The following is a 21,276-nucleotide window of genomic DNA, read 5'->3' as shown; positions in this document are numbered from 1 at the left end:
TGTAACAGCCTGGATTGTTCTCAAAACAGACAAAAGAGGAAGAGGTCTTAGATAAAAGTACAGCTGATCAACTATAAACCTATTTTTAACTCAGCTGTGCAAGTAGCATTTTTAAGGGGTTTTTATTGTTGGTTTAGAAGAATTGCAAAGCCTTCTGACAAGTATACAGAGCATTGATCACTTTTAGAAATGTTAAAGACATTAAAAACTTAGTTCTGGTTGCTGTGCATTCATTTTTATTAGGATAAGGAATTAGGAAAAAGGCCAAAGAAATCAGTGTTATATCTATAAATGAAGTTCTGTAAAATTTCTGTGTCCGATTAAGATTCCCCCAAAGTACAACCACTACAAATCGACAAGACTACGTTAACTGTGTTATCATTGTTACCATTCATTTCAATCTCATTTTGAACATGTACCTTGTTTAAGTCTGCCACCAAACTGGTCCTCCAGCAGCCCATGAACCACCAGTTTGTAGATCATGGCCTGTGCCCGCTCCAGGTCGGCCAGCCCCAGCGCTCTCTTGATGGGCGAGCGCATGACGGCGCGTTTCACCATGTGCCGCATCAGGAACTGCAGCGCCGCGCGCAGCTCCACGTCCTCGTGCACCACCGGCGACCCCGCGCAGTCCGAGTTGTGCCCGTTCTCCGCCAGCACTTTGGGGATCAACAGCAGCTCAGCATACTTACTACAACTGAGAAGAACACTAAGGGACTTCATAGCACCAAGATAAAGGTAAGACAGCTGTACAGCTCGGATTTCTGACTGCACTATATCGTGACTTCGTGGGGTGTGCTCGTGATTCTTTTTTCTTCCTTCAGCAGGTTGGTGTTGGGATTCCATACCTAGTGTTGATGGTTCTAGAGAAAAGGAAACAATTTCATTTTCCGACTTAGAGGTTGTAGCACCGTGTCCTTTGTTATCATCAGCACTTTGGCCTAATCGTGTATCTGATCCAATGTCACCCTCCATTTTCTGGTCCATCTCCCCTTTATCTTCAGATTCATGTCTGTGTTTTTTCTCATGTCTCTTGGTGCTTTGCTTTCCCGTATCTTCATGAATGCCAGTCAGATAGGTAAGGTCCAGTAACACAGTAGCTGTCAGCCCACGAAATCTTGCAACATCAAAAGGCAGTGGCTCACAGGGCTCCAGATTATACAACGGAGTATCACTAGGCGACCAAAAAGTTGGGAAGCTTTAATAAAGATCAGAATGACACAGGAAAAAGCAAGTGAGGGAGAGACAGAAGGAAAGTTCAGGAAGTAATGTAGGCAAATAAGATGCAAAATATATTTAATAAAACAAACTAATTCTAAAAATTAAATGCAAACAGGGGAAAATGAGGTTATGATCAGAAAACAGGGAGATGTGGTTTCAAAGCAAATGCAACAAAGCATACACAGGTTTTCAATAACAAGCACTGAAACCCAGAAGCCCCACAGAAACTACCCACTCTGTGCTAACACGGGCTCTGGATATATTACTTATCAGAAATATGTAACAGACTTTTATTAAGAAAAACTATCTGAAGGTAAATATTATCATCATACCTGAATCTTAACAGGTACAAAAGCTTATAAAGAAAACTTTTAAACAGTAAGGAAAAGCTTTGATTGACCTCAGCTATTCATCACCACGAGCACACTACTGAGAGCCCAGGACAGTTCTGTCTCTGTGTGTCAGGGCAGAGCACCCAGTGAGGACAGTGACCTTTGAAAAACACAGGTCAGAAAACCTAACAGACATGTTTACATGATTATCTACCTGTCCATCTATATTCAGGGATATTTTCTGGTACTATTTAGGACTGTTACACTTGACTAATTTTCACTTGAAGCAGGACAAAAATTCACCAGCCTGTATTTTCATACGCCTTGTATTTTCCATACATCCAGCAGATAAATGACTTTTAAATCTTCCTTTTATTATCCCAAAAAGTTTTCCAATCTTACATTGTAAACTTTTATCTAAAAATGAAACCTTTAGCTTTAGCCTGGTTTTAATTAAAAAGGTGAAAAATGAACCTAATTAAATGCGTTATCAAAAGCTTGCTTATGATCAAGTGCTATTCCACATTACTCAAATAAAACTTTGAATTATTTTAAGGGCTACACTGTCACATGGGCATACTTGAAAGAATTTATACCTGGAACTAAATTAACTGTACTTTGGTATAGTCAAAGGGACCACAGCCTTTGCAAAGACAAAACAGACATAATGTTGCAACAGCCTGAAAAGCGAAGTTATTAAAACTTCGGTTATTTCAGAATGTAATTGTAACCAGCAGGGAAAAGAAAAATAAAAAGTCACTGCTCAATTTCTTCAAAAGACTTCTTCAGCTGTAGGCAGAAGGAGTTCAAGAAACTAAGTTAATCAAATCTTTTCCACACAAAAACACAGGCAATGCTTGTGAAAGCACCAAGTAGCTCAGAGAAGCTTCATTTCAGCTTCCTTCCAGGTGCTTTCCCTTTGAAGCCTTGTCTGCAAGGTGGGTGGAAAAAGAAGCATCTCCTCCCAGCCTTGAACACTCGAAGGCAGGTGGGAGAATGAGTGCACACTACCTCAAGGCAGCATTAGTTTCAATACCACTGAAGTCTACACTTGAAGCAATTGATCAGCATGACTCTGATATAAAGGATAGGTTTCTTCTGAGGATTGCCAGCCACAAGCCACTACCACGACACAGCAGAAAATGTAGGAAATGGGCATACCTGATTGTAATCTCTGCTTCATCCCACTGGACCTTGGCAGAGGTACTGCCCTCCTTCACCACTCCCAGCAGGGTGGCATGACGGCCCGTTTGCTTGTGCACACATCGGCCTCCAACTCTGAGCCCAGCATCCACTCCTCCAATCACTGCCAGGACAGGCCACACCTCCACACAGAGCATCTTCAGCTGCAGCTCTGACAGCTCTGCCAGCCCATGGCGGCTGTGCTTGCTTTTCTCCTCCTCTTTGTTTTCCTTCTCCTCTCTCACCTCGTTCTCTTCTCGGCTTTGAACAGAGCGACTTTTCTTCAGTTTTTGACCTGCTTCCTTAAGACATGTTTTGATTTTATTCAATCTTTCCATCATTTTTTTATTGATGCAGTGTGTCCAGCGGTCTGTGCGATGCAGGATTCGAATGAGCTGGATGGTGGCTTCTGCCAGCACTGCAGCAACAGGACTGCAGATGGGATCCCCAGGCAGCAAATCTCTTGGTGTCCCACGCATCTGCATGTCACAGATCTTCACCTGTTTAAAGACAACAGTTTACAAATTATCTTCTCAACTTACCTCAATAAGCTCTTCTTATAAATACTGGAGTGGCCTGGAATAGAAATAATTACTAGCACTGTCTTTTTTCCCTCAGAATCCTTAGGAAAATCCACCTTAACAGTGAGTAAAACCTCCATCCTTCAGACTCAAGGATGCTGAGTATTTCATGGTTTCTCACACAAGACTATCTAGAAATCCTAATACTACACTCTCCTTGGTTTCTGGGGAACAGAATATTTTGTGTAGAACATGAAGCCTTTAAATCTATTCTAAATACTAAAATACATTTTAAATTTACAATAGATTACAATAATTGAAACACTCTGTATTAGCAACGTAATGCAAAGCAGCACCATACAGGCTGCTCTGATGAATACTGACTCTATACCAGTCTAAACCAGTAACCTCCACAGATGAACATTTCAGTTACCTTCTCTCCTGGGTTACTGCTATAGAACATAACACAAGGGTATAACTCAGCTGCATCCACATCTTCAAAAGCTAGTTTTGGCTCCTAGGGAAGAAGCAAAAGAAAAACCCCTCAATCTTAGAACACCCTAACAAGCAAAAATATGAAACATGAGAAAGCTATGTTTGTATTATAAATCTTCTAAGTACTGAAGCTGCCAAATGTTTTAACTCTCATGCTTATCCATGCCATATTACCTTTGCAAGAAAACCCACCAAAAAACTTATTATGTTAAATACCTCTCCATTTTTACCAAAGGAAATAGTTCTTGCTTCCATATCTAACACACATGTAATGAAATCTCCTTGGGTGAAGCTTGACAGAGTCAAAGTCTGCTCTCCATTGTGGTACAGGTTGCCACTGTAGGCTCTGTAGAGCCACATGTCTGAGGTAGTGCGATGGTTGAAGTCGTGCACGGGCCAGCGAGACACCCCCACACAGGTGCCTTCATTGCCTCTGTTCTCCTTCACGATGTAGAACTAACAGGCAAAACAAACACACAAAAAAACATCAGGAATACACACTTTAACACAACAAAGCAATGAAAATCTTCCTTACACATATGGATGTCTACTTTTAACTGTTTTTCACAGAAGCTTTTAATGAGAAAAACAGTAAGTTTATATGCTAAAACCATTTAAAAATCCCTCCAAATGATGTATTTAACACTGTTCTCGTCAGTCAGGCTGGTGTGTCTTTTTTTGCAGGAAAACATGTTTTGTGAAATGTTTTTCTACAAAAAATAATCCTAAATCTACGTAATTCAGTAGGTAAGTTTTGCAAAACTGCACATGCATGCTGACTGTGGACCTTAGGGGCAACTACCATTACCTCTAATAACACATAACACATGTTCACAGTCTGCAATCTGCATGCTGAAATACTCAAATCCCACCACTCACAAGCAGACACAAACTCTTCCCTTGGCACTGAAAAATCACAGAATGACTTAGGTTGGAGAACATCCTTACAATTATTGAGTCCAGCCATAAATGTAACACTGCCATTTACTCAAGAATCATGTCATAAGTGAAAAACACAGGCAGGTGCTGTTAATAAAACATAGCACATTTCCAAAACAATGAGAGAGAAGGTAAGAAATACACATTTATGCAACCCACCTTCCACTGGTAACACCCAGAAGTAACTCCAGTGGAAGCTAAGCCATATCCTTTGCCTCCACTTCCATGAGTTAGAATCTGCCCATTCTCCACTATGCAGCACTGAGCTTTCTCAGGATCAAAGGACACTTCCTGGATGGGAAGATTCTCATCTTCATCCTCAGATTCTCCTTGCTTCTACGAGAAATAGAACAAAATATCTGTGGTAAATGTAATTCAGCTGCATTCAGTCGCAAGACAAAGTACAAGCACAGTTACCTGGAGCTTTATTTCTTGTTCTTTCTCCTTTATTTGAATTGCATGTTTGGCCTGGGCTATTGGACTCTCCCACATGCAGTCAGACAGAAGTGAGAACAACCGCTCAACAACCTGGGGCATTGGGATACAATTCAGATCATTTTAACACCAACATGAGGACAACAGCAACACTATATTGTTTTACTTTGCTTTGTAGGTATAAACATCAAAATATTTAGTGTTCTTAGATTAACAAGTAACTACACTGAGCCTTGTTTGACTTGGATTTTGAAACATTTAGTAGTTTAAGAGATTTTTGAGGAAATGTGAAAGTTTGTAACAAAATATAAAGACCTGAGCCATCTGATCATCTTCAACGCCAGATTCACATGCAGGTAACACAGCTTCCAGTACATGAAGTGCAAGCAGTCTGGTCCTCAAATTGCCAACCAAGGGAACTCCTGCAGATGGAACAACATGTCAATAACCTTAAAATTACTTCAGCTTCAGGCCTGCCCCTGGTTCCGTGTCTCCAGTGCCCCAGAGTGCAACCCCTGTGCACCTACACTGCAGCTGGTCTGAAGTGTTCACTAGGAACTCACTATGCAATACAAGCTCTCACAGGGCTTAGTTTTTGGAACTCTACTACAGAAATGCAAAGTAACCATGGAGCACATTCTGACATGATCATACCTGAGCAACACTTCTGGGAAGCAATGTTAAGAAGGACTTCTGTCCACTTTGGAGATGCCATCTTGGACTGAATTGCTTTTGAAGACACAACTCTACGCAGGAAAACAAGGAAGTCTCCCAGGTGCAATTCTGCTGCATGTTGCTTTCGGAGGGCAGCTAGGAAATTAAAGCAAAAGTTTTCATTCACAGCCTTAATATTCCAACTTGACTGGCAGTCCTGGTTACCAGGAGCAACCTGTTCTGCAGGTAAAAGCACAATCATCAGTTATTCCAGGGTGGCTGGCTGTTAACCTTGGCTGGCTGGTGCCCACCAGGCTGTGCTCTCAACTCCTGCTCCTCAGCAAGACATGGAGAGAAAAAAACATTCAACTTTTGTGGGCCAAGGTAAGGGAGGGAGATCTCTGTGGGAAGACCTCATATTCTAATTCCTGATTAATTACCTTACTAATTCATCAGACATTGCATTATTTTAAAGTGAAGACAGTTAAAAGCACAAACAAAAACATTATATATACACTTAAAACCAAGCTACAACTAAAAATTCTTCAAAAGCAATTTCCACCAAAATTCAAAATGCTCATTAAGGGATTGTAAGCTATGTGAAGATACCAGTATTTCAGAAAATACTGAAATCTTTTGTTGTGGTTTTTCCCATATGACACAGTAGTGTCACCTTCTTGCCATCCTCCTGGACTGCAAAACTGCATAATACAAATCAAATACAATAATTTCCTGAATAAAGCAGTATTTATTAATTTAGATAATTAAATTCCTATTACTACATTTATGACAAACACTACGACCACCAACTCGTTTTTTAAGGAAAACTATATTCTCTTCCTAATTCCAAGCACAATTAAGCAATTCTTATTCTCAGCCTGCTTCTATCCCTGTAGTTTTGTGCATCAATTCTGTGTAAATCTGAATTGAGCACAAAATCATTTGATGACTTTAATCTAATTTACAGAATTAAAAACAACCCAACAAAAACGAATACACAAGAGAGTGGATGAGCACCTCAGCATTCAGGGCTTTCTTCTATTATGTTTGCTGGTATTTCAGAATTGTTACAGAAATTATGTAAGATAATTACCTCTGAAGTCTCTCTTCTCATTATCCCCATTTGAATCTGCCTTTTTTGACTCCACTTCACCTTCCTCACCTTCCCCTTCTCCAAAGGAAGCCATCAGCATCACACCAGCTTGTGACAGCAAGTTCTTCAGCTGGCTGCACAATAAATCCAGCAAGGACTGTACCACCTTTGGGCTCAGTTTATCTGCATAGGTTCTGTACACACACAAAAAGAAAATCAGGAGTACTTGAGAGCTGATCTAAGGAACAGTAATTGCAGAAGGTTACTTTTTCCTATCCTCCATTACAGGCTTAAATTCTTCTTATTATTTTAATTCTGTTTTTAATACAAATGAAAACAGTCCTAATCTTTGGAGTCAAAGGATAAGTTTCCAATACTTTCTAGGGTAAAGAGGAACAACTCTATTAATTAAACATAATTCCACTGCAATTCTATACACAGGGTGCTGTTTGGGGGATTTTTCTGGTGTAGGATTATTGGGCTTTTTTACATAACAGATTTGGCAGGTAGATGCAACGTGTTGTACAAAGACTGAAAAGAAGGTGCATGTACTGAACATCAAACAATACTCTCACTTCAACTAGAAAACACCTTCTCCACTTGTGTTTTCTCTACTGAGCAAGAATAAATATTTAAGTATTGCTAGGACTTTGCATGCTGTCCCATGGTCTAGCACTATTCCTCAGAAAATTCTTTCATATTCTGGCAAGAAGCACTAAGTCCTGCTCCGAGAAACTCTCACATTATCAGTGCTGCTTTTCCACAGCAACAGGAATCCCATCAACTGGACACACCTCCACACAGAGCTGACGTAGCAAAGTGGGGGTTACAAGAATACAGTGTTTACAGGTCACTAAGTTGTGACTATTCAAGTTCAAACACTCCAAGTGAAAAATATTTGTTAGCCTTACATGTATCTCTCCTATGAATAATGTAAGTACTCTTCCCCTCACCCCCTTCACTTCTATATTTCTGAGCAACATTTACTGTTCTAATGAAAGCTCACACATTTTTCAAGGGTGCTGATAAGCTCAGTGATGATGTTTACAAAAGCAAGGGACACTCACCCTGTGGTGATAGCCAAGATCTGCAGCAGTCTCGTGCTGGCTACTTTCAAAGCTGTGCTGAGCTGAGAAATCCCAGTTTTGGGCAGCAGCTGCAGGGGCTGCCCCAACATGGTGTCTGTGCCACACAGCTGGGACAGCACATTCAACAGCCCCGTGGAAATGGCCAAGGACACATCCACAGGCTGATAGTGCACGCTGAGAGCAAACACTGTCACCAACAGAAGACGCTGCTGTGCTTCTAAGATTAAAATAAAGTTGTTTTTAATTAATAAGATGTTCAGAGTAAGAATACTAAGACAGAAGATCAGCAAATTATTTTTAAAATATAATTTAATTAATTAAATTTTCAAAGAAAAGGTGAGTTTTGTCAGATGCTTTGAGGTAGTCTTTCTGATGAACCCACTGCATTCTTCTTTAGCTCAATGTAACTCTGTGTCAAAACTGTCCAAGAAAGAGCAGCACGCAGATCTAGTTTGTGATTAAATGTTCTGAGGCTAAAACTCAAACCAGAATCTTCTCTCTAAGACAAGGATAACTGGGTGAAATGCTTCATTTTGGACTTTTTTCACATTGTTTCTCTAAGTGACACACCAAAACGACCCAGGTAATAACAGCCACTGGATTCTACCAAGCAATGCAGATTTCTCTTTAAGGAAAAGAAGTCAGATAGGTAATTCAGTGAATTCTGGTCACTAAAATCAAAGTCTGCCTTGGAAAACATACAAGCTGTTCTACTGTACATTAGAGAACATCTGGTTTGCAAATTTGCTTTTCACTTACCTATGTGATGCTTATTAGCTTGCAGAGCTCTTTCTAAAGTAGCAGATAATTGCTGGTAAATTTTGTGCACAGCCACCTGGATTTCAATCTGAATACTCCTCTTGGCTGCTCTGATACCATCCTGGGCCAAACAAACCAATAACTATTATAAATACTGAGACATTTTTATCATTGGGTTATTGAAACAGCAGAAACTGCTCAAGTACACACCTGGTAGTGATGCAATCTTACACTCTCTCCTTTGGCCCCTGCATGTCCTACAGTGCCCAGACCAAAGCAGCCAGCAAGAAACTGGAGTCTCACAGAAGTAAGCAGAGAAGAAGACTGAAATCCTGGCACCTGGCGGCTTCCCATTAATGGCACACAGCCTTTTTCCTCCATTCCTGACAGAAGCACCAAAATCTGGTGAAGTGCTTCCAGACGAAGCTAAAAATAAAGGCAGGCAAAAGCCAATATTAACTAAATAGCCAGTACCCTCAGAAATGGAAAGTGGATTATGCTGAACTGTAAGCAAAGATGAATGAGGCCACTGTTTTCTCCTTCATATATTTTTTTTTTAAAGGGAACACTTTCAGTTTTGTTTGAACACTTTCAGTTTTGTTTTAGTTTGTTTACATAACATTCCCAGTTCCAATTAAGATATTTAACAGAAAAGCAGCAAAAATTACTTTAATAGATAGAATGTGGATGCTGTTTAAAAAAAATTCCTAGAATGAGCATAATGTATGAAGAATAAGAAGAGCTGTAAAACTGAAAATTACCTCAGCCCTCAACTGCTGCTGCTCCATTGCAATTACTGATGCTTGTGGACTGGTGGACATACTTTCCTCTGGTTCCTTAAATCCTGGGGAGTTTCCCACATCTCCACTTACAAAACTGACAGCGTTTTCAATCAAGGTATGAACTCCAAGGGATCTTGAGAGGTCAAAATCAGACTCAACAAATGAGTAGGAGGATGTGTACAACCAATCTCTGCTGTGTTTCAGTCGAACCCAAGAGTCACTCAGAGATTCCATTTGGCTGTGTATTGCTCCTAAAGACACACACAAGGAAGTCTCATCAACCCCAATTCAGGTAACACATTCTGGCAATAGGTAAAGACTGAGCTGCTGCTACTGACACAGGTGGAAAATGAATATTCATGTTATTTATACCATGCATTAAGCAACTTAGAGCAAAACACTTGATTTAAATTTACAGCAATTTCCCTAAAGAAAAGGCTGTATTTCTTTTAAATGTTCAGCACTATTGTAACAAGCTGCCATGTGAAAAAAAAACAAAAAGAAGCCACTCAAACTGCTCAGCTTAAAGCTGGAACACTGAATAAAAAATGCTTTGCAGCTAAATGACATAACAGTAAAGAAAAGATTTTCTACCAACATAACTTATGCACTTGGATATTTCCTTTGAGGTTTTAACATAAAGCAAGAGTGGATTTTAATCAAGCCACTGCATTTCATAGTTTCGAAAAAGCACAATGCTATTTGAATGAAATATTTGCAAAATTCATGACTGCAGAAGAGAACAGAAAGTTTTTCAGACTAAAGAGAACTCTGCCTCAAGATAGACCCATGTTTATTAAAACACTTCTAGAATAAGTGTTAGATCTCTGCAATCTGGCAGTTTCACAAGTCTGTTTTCAAGTATTTCCTATCACCAGCATGTCATTACCTGAAACTTTACTACCACTAATAAATGGACTTCTTCAAATGAGCATCAGCCATCATTCTGCAGCACTGGAATTTATCACCATAGGTTTGATCCAATTTCCAAGAGAGTTTTGCTAGAACTCCCTCCCTGGCACAAATGAGCCATAACTTCATTAGGAGTCAATTGATAGGCATCAGTCAGTATTTTCCTCCCTTTGTAAGTGCTGTTTGCCCACGTGGAGCCATGCTAAGTACCACAAAAGGGCACACCCTGCTCAGAAGAACTTCCCATCTGTACAGAGAGACTGTCTGGAGACCTCTGTGGAAACCTAAACTGTGTTTACACTCACTTCGAAATTTTAGTTTGAATAATTTACATAATGTACAAAAAATGTTTAAATATTTATCTACCTTGTGTACAGTAAGTTATAATTTGGAGAATCACAACCTGCTCACAGCACTTGTAGAAATCTGTATTACTTCGGTTTTAAACATCTTTCTGCAGGGTAGCAGCTTCAAACATTATTAAACATAGCCATTTTCAGAGAAAGTCACACAAAGTCATAGGAATTCATCTGTCCAAAGCTTGCTTTCAACAGCAAACCAGAATTTCAATGGTAACAGCCAGATGCAAATTACAGGGCCTCCTTTAAATGCTGCCTCCCTACAGCAGCTGCTCACAGAACAAGCAAAGACACACACAGTAATTTTGAACTTGGGCTAGCTTTCCTAGCAACCTACATCACTTTCTTCCTGAAGTAAAGGCAAACTGCTGTTACTCTGCCAATGAGTCAGCACGTGCAGGTCACTATTTGCACATTCACGCAATTTACAAGTTCAAAATACTGTGAAATTTTGCTTCTCTTTTGTCAACCAGGTTACCTTCACTTAGTTGCCAAAAATTTAATTGTCAGGGCTACGAATTATGAAAACCTCTTCACATCCCATTCTGTTTTCAGTAAATAGTGTTAATGTGCATTTCCATAGTATTCCTTACTAAGCAGACTGCTATGGCTTCAGAGAGAGCCATCACAGTACTTAGGTCATACAGACTCAAGTTTATTTTGGATAATGCAAAGATCATGCTCAAACACTTCTTTTCAAAGTGCAATCTAATTTCCTAATCTCTGCTGCTTTACATAACACAGTAAGACTACATGGTTTACAGAGAACAACCTATTTTATCATCTTTACTGTGAAAAAAATTAAAGAAATTCTGTTACTCAATTTTACAATTGATACCTGGCAATAATATTTAAAAAAAAAAAGATCACCTTTACTCTAATTTCAACATCAATTGTTAGAATAGTTGCTTTAAAGCTTTTCTTTAAAATCTAAGTTACATGGGGAAGTGGCTGGTGAGAAACAGAAGTAAGACAGAACAGAACAAACAGGTGCTAAAATATTTGGTGTCATGTGGGAAGCAGTTTCCTGGCAAGTGCATGGTGAACAGAGCCCAGGGGAGAGGATAAATGAAGCCTCAGATTACTCACAGGAGCACAGCTAAACCATTTCCTAGCTCACAAACACTGCCTGCAGAGCAGCAGCTCTCTCCTAAAGCCCCATCAGCCCTCCAGCCTGTGCACAGCAGGAGAGCCCAAAGCCCACAGTGACTTCAGCTCCCTCCCCTCCACCTGCCCACACTGCACTGTGCCACACACAGAACCAAAGCATTTGTCAAGAAACAAAAGCCAATTCCAGTGGCTTCAATCATAAGCTAAAGGAAATCTTTAACAGCTTTACAGAACATCAGAAGAAAATTTAGTTTTGATAGGCAACAAACCTTATAAGAAGCCCAACCACATATTAATAAAACCCTAAACTATTTCATATTTGAAGAAACTATGACATCTCAGCTAACTGTTTTAGTACAAAATGCAAGAATGTTTAAATATAAAACCAATGTAAAAATATTTCTAATTTGGAGAAAAGTGCAATGATTATGAGTTACAGATTAAATGTAGAACAATAGAAGTTATAATTGAAAGGAGAGGGTTTAAACACAAATATCAGACATCAAAGGAGAATACTCCAGAACTAAATATATTTAACCATTAGGGCACAGAGTAAATTCTTCCCTCTTGAACATACTACATATCAGCAGAATAATCAAATATGTGACTACATTGGAGCTCAGCTTGATTCTGTGTAACATCAATCACACAGAATCGATCGCAGCCCAGCGCTTCCAGAAGCTGCACAATCACATGGACAGAGCTGCACAGATGAATAAACCTGAAGCTTACAGTAAAACAAGAACTTGACTTGTCCTGATAAGCCAGCTTGTAATAATGAGCTTTCTAAATGAATGTGGCACAGCTGCAATGCACATTTTATAGAACAAAGGAAGCTATGTAGGGAAGCTATAGAGACAAAAAATAAACATGCCATCAGTTACTTGCTTGAAGCTCTTCTTTTTTCTGGGGCTCAACTGGCCAAAAAGGAGTAAATACACTACACCACACAAGAAGCAGAAGACAAAAGCACACATTTGAAACAGAAGGTAACATACTCATAAAATCTCTGCCTTATATTATTCTGACTTAAACAAACAGTCTCGTCTCAATTAATACAATATACCAAGCAGCAAGGCATGTGGAAAAAATATTTACTCTTGTTTGGCATGAATACAGCCTAGATACCAATCTTTCTAAATTCTTCACTTTTAAGGAAAAAAAGACATAATCCCCTGTAGCACAGCTGTATGCACTCATGTGTATGCATGTTGGCTTGCAGGCTCAAGTCCCTTCCTTAAGCATTATTTGTCAATTTTCAAAGGCAGAATTATTATTACAGGTACACTAAAATATTTCAATTCCATTTAGATTTCAGTTAAGTTGCTGCTTTTTCTGGAGTACCCCAGCTGTGTTAGTAAGGCACAGCAGTACACTCAAGTACACTGGAATTCACTGAGTTAAGCTGTAGATGATAAAAAGCCAATAGTGGAGGACTCTCACTGATCTGGAGCTGTTTGTGACTGCCCTGCTGGCTGTGCTTTCCTTACTGCTGTGCACATCCCATGGTGTACAGCACCCCACAGGCACTGTGCACAACATGTACAGCACCTGCAGGCACACCCTCTGGATCTGCAAAACTGAAAAAATTCATCTAAGCAACAGAAAAAACAAAGGGCTTAGATACAAGGGGAAAATAGCAATGTGCTGCTCATTACCCTTTACTGCAAAATTACTCAAAAAGACTTTTTCTGTATGTATGGAAGGAAAAGTTTACTAATAAAGAAACAACTGAATAATAGCAGGGAACAAGATACTCAAAGGATCCTCAGGCTGAAGCAGGAATAGCCAGTTCTCTTTCTGAATAGAAAGAATAATTTAAGAAGGTAATTAGAATAAAGATTGGATTGAGTAGCTATGATGTTAATGAAGTTAAAAGAGAATGCTTTTCCTTCCATACTCATCGAAAAGACCATAGGAACTCATAGTACTTTATTGGTCCCAGCACACCACAAGAATAAAGATAAAACTGAAGGGGAGTCACCAAACATCCACAGCTGCCACTGCCCTGTGCTGGCCACATGACAGGGGGTGGACAATCCACAAAAGCTGCAAGTTACACCCTCACCAAACACTGGGACATGCTTCAGTTCTGGGAGATAATTAGGATTAACAGAACAGACATGTCACAAGAGACAAAAGACCATAAAAAGCACTGAGCTGAACAGCCCATCCATTTATCACACAAGCATTTGTAGATCTTTTCCTGACCTTGACAGAAGTACGAGGAATGTTTCCTATAGATGCATTCTCTGACTCTGGCATTGGTTATCAACCAACACTGGCATATGTATCCCCAGCACAAGCAGACAAGCTTGCATTACTGTGTGCTAACTCCCAAGGAAGCCTTCCAGCACCAGAACAGCAGCATCTGTACATGCTGTGACAGTGTTCAGTTTGGAAATGAGCTATTTGAGCGTCTTTTTCGGCTCTGGACAGATTCACTGTATTTACCTGTTTCTTCTCAGTGTTCAGATCTGGTAGAGAATCTTCTTGCTGTAATAAAAGTTTTGAAGTCTACTCTTGCACCATTCCTTACTTCCTGAGGCTTGTGATGAAAGTAACATTGGCCTAAGCAACAGTCCAGGAACCATCATTCATGAGACATACTGCACCTGAGACTTAACCCAAGATTCTTTCCTGGGCCACTCTTAGTACACAGAGGATGTCAAGTACAGAGTTCTGTGTCAGAGCAATGGCAAAGCTAAAAATGCCAACTTCAAAGAATGTCCTGCAGATCAGGGGTTGACAGAGGCCTTCTGATAGATCTTCTAACCCTGAGAATGCCATGATACACCTGCTGTAACAGTAAAGCAGCTCTAGTGCATTTCTGTTGGAGATTTTTTCAGGGATGGCCTAGAAAGCAGCTGTGAGGAGCAGATTCTCACAGCCTGTTTCTGTGAACAGCAGAGGTTCTCAGGTTATTTTTAATTACAAGTAAAGGTGACAAACATGAAGGCCTTGAGAGCCTTGCACATCAGAGTTCTCAGACAGCTTTCTCATAACAAGTGGATGTTCTATCTTTGGCTGTTTTGGGAAAGCAAGAATAATTTTGAGAACCCAAATCTTGGTATTGGAAACATAAGGAGGGGTTGGTATGTTATCTCTGACCTGTTGTGAGCTCAGATTTTGCAATATGCATGAAGTGAATTAACACTGTTATAAAAGGTGATTGATTGATGAATAAAGGGGAGTCAATGGCTGACCAATGCAAGGTGGGTCGTCTCCCTTCCAACTTCAATACATTTCTTTATTTGCTCAAGTGATTCAACTGATTATGCATGGACAAAGCATCGCTTTCCACATTAAATATTGAAATCTAATGAGTGCTGCCACTGATAACACCCTTTGCAATTTCCAAAGACTTTCAAAGGCATGAAACCTCTGAGTATTCTGCTCAATCATTAAGCCTTTTAAACCAGAATTCTTACCTTACCCAACAGTATTGAGGCTTCTGTTAGTGAGGAATATCATAACTCAACCTAATTCCTGTTTGCATAATCCCATGCTTTTTACAGATACAGCAGACCTGAGTCATGATTCTCAGGCAGATTCTGCATCATCCAGATGGCAGTGGGACCTTTTAGTCCCTCCACCACCTTCTATCAGGGAGCTCACTGACATTCCCCAGTATGAAGCACTAACAAAGAGCACCAGGAAACGTGGCTGCTTCGTTCTGTAGATGTGCCTGTGTTCAAAGGATGCAAAGTAAAGCAGTGTCTTCTGAATACAAGCTCTCCTGGTTCAAGCACATTTTATAGTAAAAGCTTGCTGTTAGCACAAGAATGGAACATTCCACATAAGCTTCTCTCACTATTTTTTATTCCTGAAGTCACATGAGTGAAAACAGAACGCAGATTTCTGACTCATTTAACAGGAAACCTCACTTGTTTCAAAAGAGCATTACAATTGCAGAAAGCAGAGTGAAGAGTAATAACCAAGGAAATACTATAACAAGCCACAAAGCAACAGAAATTCACACAACACAGAGTGGGTAACAATTATTTTAAATGCTATTTTTAAATGCTCAGTTTTAACACCTGCTATGTAACTATAAACTGTATGCAATTGCAAACATAGTTTAACTTAAGACACTCCTAACATTTATCAGGTCAGTATTCACTAGGTAAACAAGAGAACTTACCCCTCTTCCTATGAGATGCTGCCAAATCCAAATCAACATTTCGTCTTCCACTCTAAATTAAAAGAATAATAAAAGCCTCATTTCCTCAGGTGATCATATGTGGTGCATAATATTAGAGTATTTACATTTCATCCCTCACCATAAAAGTGAGACAGCTGACAGAGCTATAATTTTTTTAAATTATTTTTACCCTTTTTTTTAACAATGATGAATTAGGGTACTGAAACACAGCTAAACAAATGTTTCAGATGTACCTCCCATCCAAACATTCTATTGACAATCCCTAAATACATCACACTGGTTTACTTACCAGTGAATAACCTTCCTCATCTGATTCTGGCTGAGACAAATCAGATTCACTTCTTGACTTCATCAGCCTGTAGCTTGAGTTTGCATGGATTGAGCGACTTTCTGCTGTAAGACTTTCACTCCTGCTTCAGGTGCACACACATTCATGTGCACACACACAGAGAAAAAAAATGCTGACATTACACAAAGGTAAGATAGCCAAATTTAGCAGCTGCCACAGTTTTATTTGGGAGGAGACTATCACAGAACATCACAAGACCACATTAAAGAGGAAAAGAGTGGTCTGATTACTTCAATTCTATTTTAAAAGGGTATTAGTAAATTCTGTTACTTCTTAACAGCCTTATTGGTCAAGTGAACAAATGTCAACCTCAAATGAGTGATTGCTCTAGAGCCTTCATAAGGATTACACAGAGTAACAGAAACACTCTGAGAGGACAAGAAACAGAGACAGAGTAAGTGGGTGAAAAAGCACTGAACTTATTAAAAACCCACCCAAAAAATGCATCCTAAAGTTGATATGCTGGAGATGAAAGCCACTTTCACAATGACAGAGGCAGCCACCCGTGCTTTAGGGACTGGATTTCCAAAAAGAGGCAAAAAGAATAAAAGGGTACTGAATATATATAATTTTCCTCCTCAATATCTTAATCTCTTTCCCATCAATATCTTAATTTAAAATATCAAAACAGGACACCTACAACAAGTCTTAGCCATGCCTATGATAGGAGTATCTGTAAAAATCAATCATGAACAACACTTTTGTCATAACAGGCTTTGAATCTTTTGTTTTAAACATACACAGTTGGGGTTTTTTTAACACTACTATATAAGACACTGGTATGGTTCAAAAAACCACAAATATGGTAAAAAAAATCCAAACACTAAAAAATGAAAAATTTTTCAAAGTACCTCATGCTGTCTGTACACTTGGTGATCTGAACTACTTACCACTAAGCTCAACTTTAAAACTTAAATAGGGCACACACAGAATAAAACTCTTCAGGCTTAGTTAGCATGGCCAAGAAAAATTGAGAAAAATCACTCTTTTCAACAGAAGCATAACACTGCTCTCAGCAGTAATTTTCTTCCAAATAAAACTGCAATAATGCTCAGAGGAAAACTGGGGTTGTATAATCAATTCTAAAAGGAGCAGAGAAGAGTTAACCATGGTGTAAGAGTCAGCACAGCCCACCTGGTCATGAGGCCGACGCCCTCTGGAGCAGCAGAGGGAGGCTGCTGGAGCTGCCCATCCTCCCTTCGCTTCTGCAGCTCCTCGATGGCAGGGCTCACGCCCAGGATCAGCAAGGCACATCTGTGGATCACAGAGTTGCAGGCAGCAGTGTACACATCCTGCCCTTCTGTCAGATCCGTGCTGATCCTCCGTTCCTGCTGGGATTGGGCGGGTGGATCATCAGCTCTGGGCCCCGCGCCCGTGCTCATCCTGTCACGGTCCCGACTGCGAGCGACCTCACGGGCCGACAGGAAACACTGAAATATTTCTGTAATATGCAACACAAAAAGAAAGTCTTAGCCTCTAAACAAAGCCATTGAGAACAAAATATTCATCTACATCTTGGGCCAAGAACTGCCCCACTAGAAAGAGCAACTAATATTCTTCTAACAGTAAAAGAATACTACTACAGTGACCTTAGACGGTCACTGTGGTGAGAGAAGGACGAGAATCTTGTTTCTTGATCAGAAGGCTTGATTTATTTATATAAGATATATAATACATTATAACTATACTAAAAAGAATAAGAAGAGAAGTTGCAGAGAGCTGCTAAGCTAAGAACAGAATAGAAGGAATGAATAACAAAGTTCTGTGTCCAGGGAATCTGTCCCTGAGCTGCTCCTGTGATTGGCCTTTAATGGTACACATGGAAGATGAGCCAATCACAGGGACACCTGCTACATTTCACAGCAGCTGATAACAATTGTTCACATTCTTCTTCTGGGGCTCTGCTTCCCAGAAGATGGACAAATGTGAAAGAAAGGATTTCTATGAAAAAATGTCTGCGACAGAATACAATGCTAATACAGTGCCACAAAAGAAGTCATGCAAACAAGTTAAATGAAGCATTTATACAAGGTTAACTTTAAAATGAAGGACAATGCACTTTGACAGAACACCAAAACTTTCAGTATCTTACTGCACACTGGAACAGTTTCAGGCTTTTATTAGCCTGAATTGCAGTGAACTCACTTCGTATTCACATTCCTTTTTATCTAAAACTTACCTGCACTATAAAAAACACTACCATCATTGTATAAAAATAAACCTCTCAAAATGTTTATGCAGACAGATCTTTCATAATCTTTTAAATAATTTTTCAGTTTTACCTCAGAATGAAGAAGACACTGTCCTTCCAAAGCACATGGCATTATCTACACACATAACCAGTACTTACTCCCAGCTGTCATAACTTCATGTTCTCTTTCCTCCTCTTCGTCTTCTTGCTCTGGGTGTCCTTCCTCCCTGTCACGTTCTGCCTGCTCCTCCATTTCTGCTTCTTCATCAATTGTACGAGTAAAAGAATGTTCTTGAGTATCAACATCAGCAGATTCTTGGTTATCTAGCATCTTGATTAAAAAAATTACACACATGAAGTGAAATTCTCACCAAAATGAAAGATGAATGTACAAAGACACGGGCATTGAATAAGAGGTTTCTTCCTACCAAGAAGTACTTGTGATACTGTGTGAACTACACAATGAAGACAGTTGTTTACATTCAAGGTTTTAGTTATGTTGGAAAATTTAATTTTCCTTTTGTAACCATGAGCAGAAAAACTCTCCTTACATTAGAGTGTAATGCTTACTTACACTCTACAGTCACTTTTGACACTTCAGCACCAAGGCCTTCAGAAACCGTAAGCCTGGGTATACTGTGTAAAAGCAAACCAGGTCCTTTTTCCCAATGGCATTAAATCTGAGCAACAAATCTACTCCATTTATCAGATTTGCTGTATTGCATCTGTAAGTCTGACGATTTCTGGGAATAACAGGACTTATTGCATGCACACCCAATGCTTTCAGAAGTGTTGAGCCTCTTGCAACTATGTCAAACCCCTACCCTGAGAAAGGAAGTGAGCAAGATACACACATCTCCATAATATTAACCAAAAGTACACCTACACTATTTTTAAGAGCACCACTAGTGCTTTACAATACAGCTAAAAAGCCTCTTAATCCTGATGCTGCAAGAGAATTTCGTTCATTAAAAATATCTTGCTTGTAGATTGTAAACCACAATTAAAAATGCTATCAGAGAAACCTGCTTTAAGGACTACTTTGTATGGCCAAACAGGCCCCAGTCCATAATTCACTGAACACTTTCATCATTAATGCTGATCTGGCTTAATAAAGTTTCTCAGAAGTCGCCAGTTTCAGGCCGTGCTCTCACATCAGACATTCACATAGGGGTGACAAGGACAAGTTGCCCTAAAGTAATGCCAGGACTAAGAAGATAATGTGGCCATGGAGGGAGGAAGAAGGGGTAGGCAAGGAAAGGGAAGAGAGAGGTTCAGAGGCCCAGATAATGCAGCTGGATTCAGGAATGGCAGCCAGACAAAGCTGTGCCTGCCCAACACAGCTGAGCTATCTCCAGCTAAACTGTAGGGCTTCTGTGGCCCAGCATTCTAGAGATGGGAAGAGGGAAAACCAGGCTCGAGGCTGGGCTTGGGTCAAATGATGCCAATCAATCATTTCCTTTAACTGAATTAGTATCACATACTCCAGACCAATGGATTCCTAATTATACCCTGCTCATTTTCATTTGGAAACCCGAGAAAGTTTTACAACAGGATAGAAAAAAATACTGGCAATTATGTAACATTTTCTAAATAGCCAGTAAAGCCAGAAGAACTGCAAAGAGATGCCCAGCCTTACCCATCTGTCTCTGGAGGATGACCTGGTCTGAATCAGCTCCATGTTCTTGCAGGCAAGCAAGCGACTCCGAACTTTATACACACAGCGGTAAACTTCTGCCAAGGCCTTTCCAGGCTGGTACCTACAGAAAACCACATCAGGCCAGAAAAAAATCACACTAACTTCCTTTCAAAAAGTCAAGCTGAACTTTTTTTAATAGCAGCTTTGAGTTACTTGCCTGCTCTCACCACAAGCTTGACTAAGTAAACTCGTGTGTTTCAGAAGAGCTGCAAGGACAAATCTGGACACAGTGTCTAGGAGGGATTCATTACTTAAAGTTGCAGTATCCCAATCTGAAAAAAGAAATGATTTATCAAAATTGGCTACCATTCCCAAAAACCAGAAATACTTGTTTTTTTCAATATTGTATTCAATACCTTCAGCCATTTAATTTTTAAGAAACTGACTTTTTAATTTCAAAAAACTTTTCCCACTTTCAAAAGAGCCAGTATGAAAATAATATTGCTCCACTATGACATAACTGAACTGCCAGGCAAACCTTCACAAAGCACCACAATTCTCCATGGCTAAATAAAAAATTACTGTCCCCCATCTTTACAAATAAGTTCATAGTATATTTTTGTGTTAAATATTATCTATAAATCCTTGTGAATGGCTGTAGAAATGACAAAACATAACTGGCCATAGGAAAGTCTAGTCCAAAACACCTGCTCCTCAGCAGGTTCCATGACACTGCCTGTGACACTCTGCTAATGTCAGCACACAACCTTCAGGCAGCTGAGCAGAGCAGACCCATACCCACTTCTAAGGAACCCAGTTCCACAGCCTGGTTATACAGATCAGCCCATTTGACTCAGATTTTGCAAGCAGACAACCAGCACTGTTTTTACTGGAATTCCCACCTCTGTGGAATCCTGTTAACAGAATTCCCTGTGCTGTTCTCCACAGGCACACAATACCATTTTCTCTTTTCATCTGGTTCAGCTTAGCCAGAGCTACAGAAAATGATCTCTGGATACAGCAGTTGCAGTACAACTGCAATACTCAGTGGAT

At 39.8% G+C, this 21,276-nt stretch overlaps 1 protein-coding gene across 9 annotated transcripts in view; it reads right to left on the bottom strand.

The window, feature by feature from the left end:
- The window catches only part of HERC1 (HECT and RLD domain containing E3 ubiquitin protein ligase family member 1), a 100,241-nt gene that overhangs the window by 31,470 nt on the left and 47,495 nt on the right, over positions 1-21,276 (bottom strand). For 5 of the 9 annotated variants that reach the window (XM_064722661.1, XM_064722660.1, XM_064722667.1 and 2 more), the window contains exons 20-39: positions 20,441-20,555; positions 20,224-20,344; positions 18,744-18,915; positions 17,528-17,834; positions 16,334-16,454; positions 16,024-16,075; positions 12,754-12,819; positions 9,478-9,749; positions 8,927-9,142; positions 8,717-8,837; positions 7,937-8,174; positions 6,870-7,063; positions 5,777-5,932; positions 5,438-5,544; positions 5,105-5,215; positions 4,847-5,023; positions 3,965-4,204; positions 3,687-3,770; positions 2,712-3,232; positions 420-1,195 (exon numbers count right to left, since the gene is read on the bottom strand). In XM_064722661.1, the coding sequence (XP_064578731.1) occupies positions 420-1,195; positions 2,712-3,232; positions 3,687-3,770; positions 3,965-4,204; positions 4,847-5,023; positions 5,105-5,215; positions 5,438-5,544; positions 5,777-5,932; positions 6,870-7,063; positions 7,937-8,174; positions 8,717-8,837; positions 8,927-9,142; positions 9,478-9,749; positions 12,754-12,819; positions 16,024-16,075; positions 16,334-16,454; positions 17,528-17,834; positions 18,744-18,915; positions 20,224-20,344; positions 20,441-20,555 (4,167 nt within the window). The remainder of the gene's footprint in view (positions 1-419; positions 1,196-2,711; positions 3,233-3,686; positions 3,771-3,964; positions 4,205-4,846; positions 5,024-5,104; positions 5,216-5,437; positions 5,545-5,776; positions 5,933-6,869; positions 7,064-7,936; positions 8,175-8,716; positions 8,838-8,926; positions 9,143-9,477; positions 9,750-12,753; positions 12,820-16,023; positions 16,076-16,333; positions 16,455-17,527; positions 17,835-18,743; positions 18,916-20,223; positions 20,345-20,440; positions 20,556-21,276) is intronic. The other 4 variants (XM_064722668.1, XM_064722669.1, XM_064722665.1 and 1 more) reach the window with 3 other exon arrangements.

The sequence above is a fragment of the Zonotrichia leucophrys genome, chromosome 10 (genome assembly GCF_028769735.1).
Source record: "Zonotrichia leucophrys gambelii isolate GWCS_2022_RI chromosome 10, RI_Zleu_2.0, whole genome shotgun sequence".
NCBI lineage: Eukaryota > Metazoa > Chordata > Aves > Passeriformes > Passerellidae > Zonotrichia > Zonotrichia leucophrys.
This window is presented reverse-complemented; position numbering and strand designations above follow the sequence as displayed.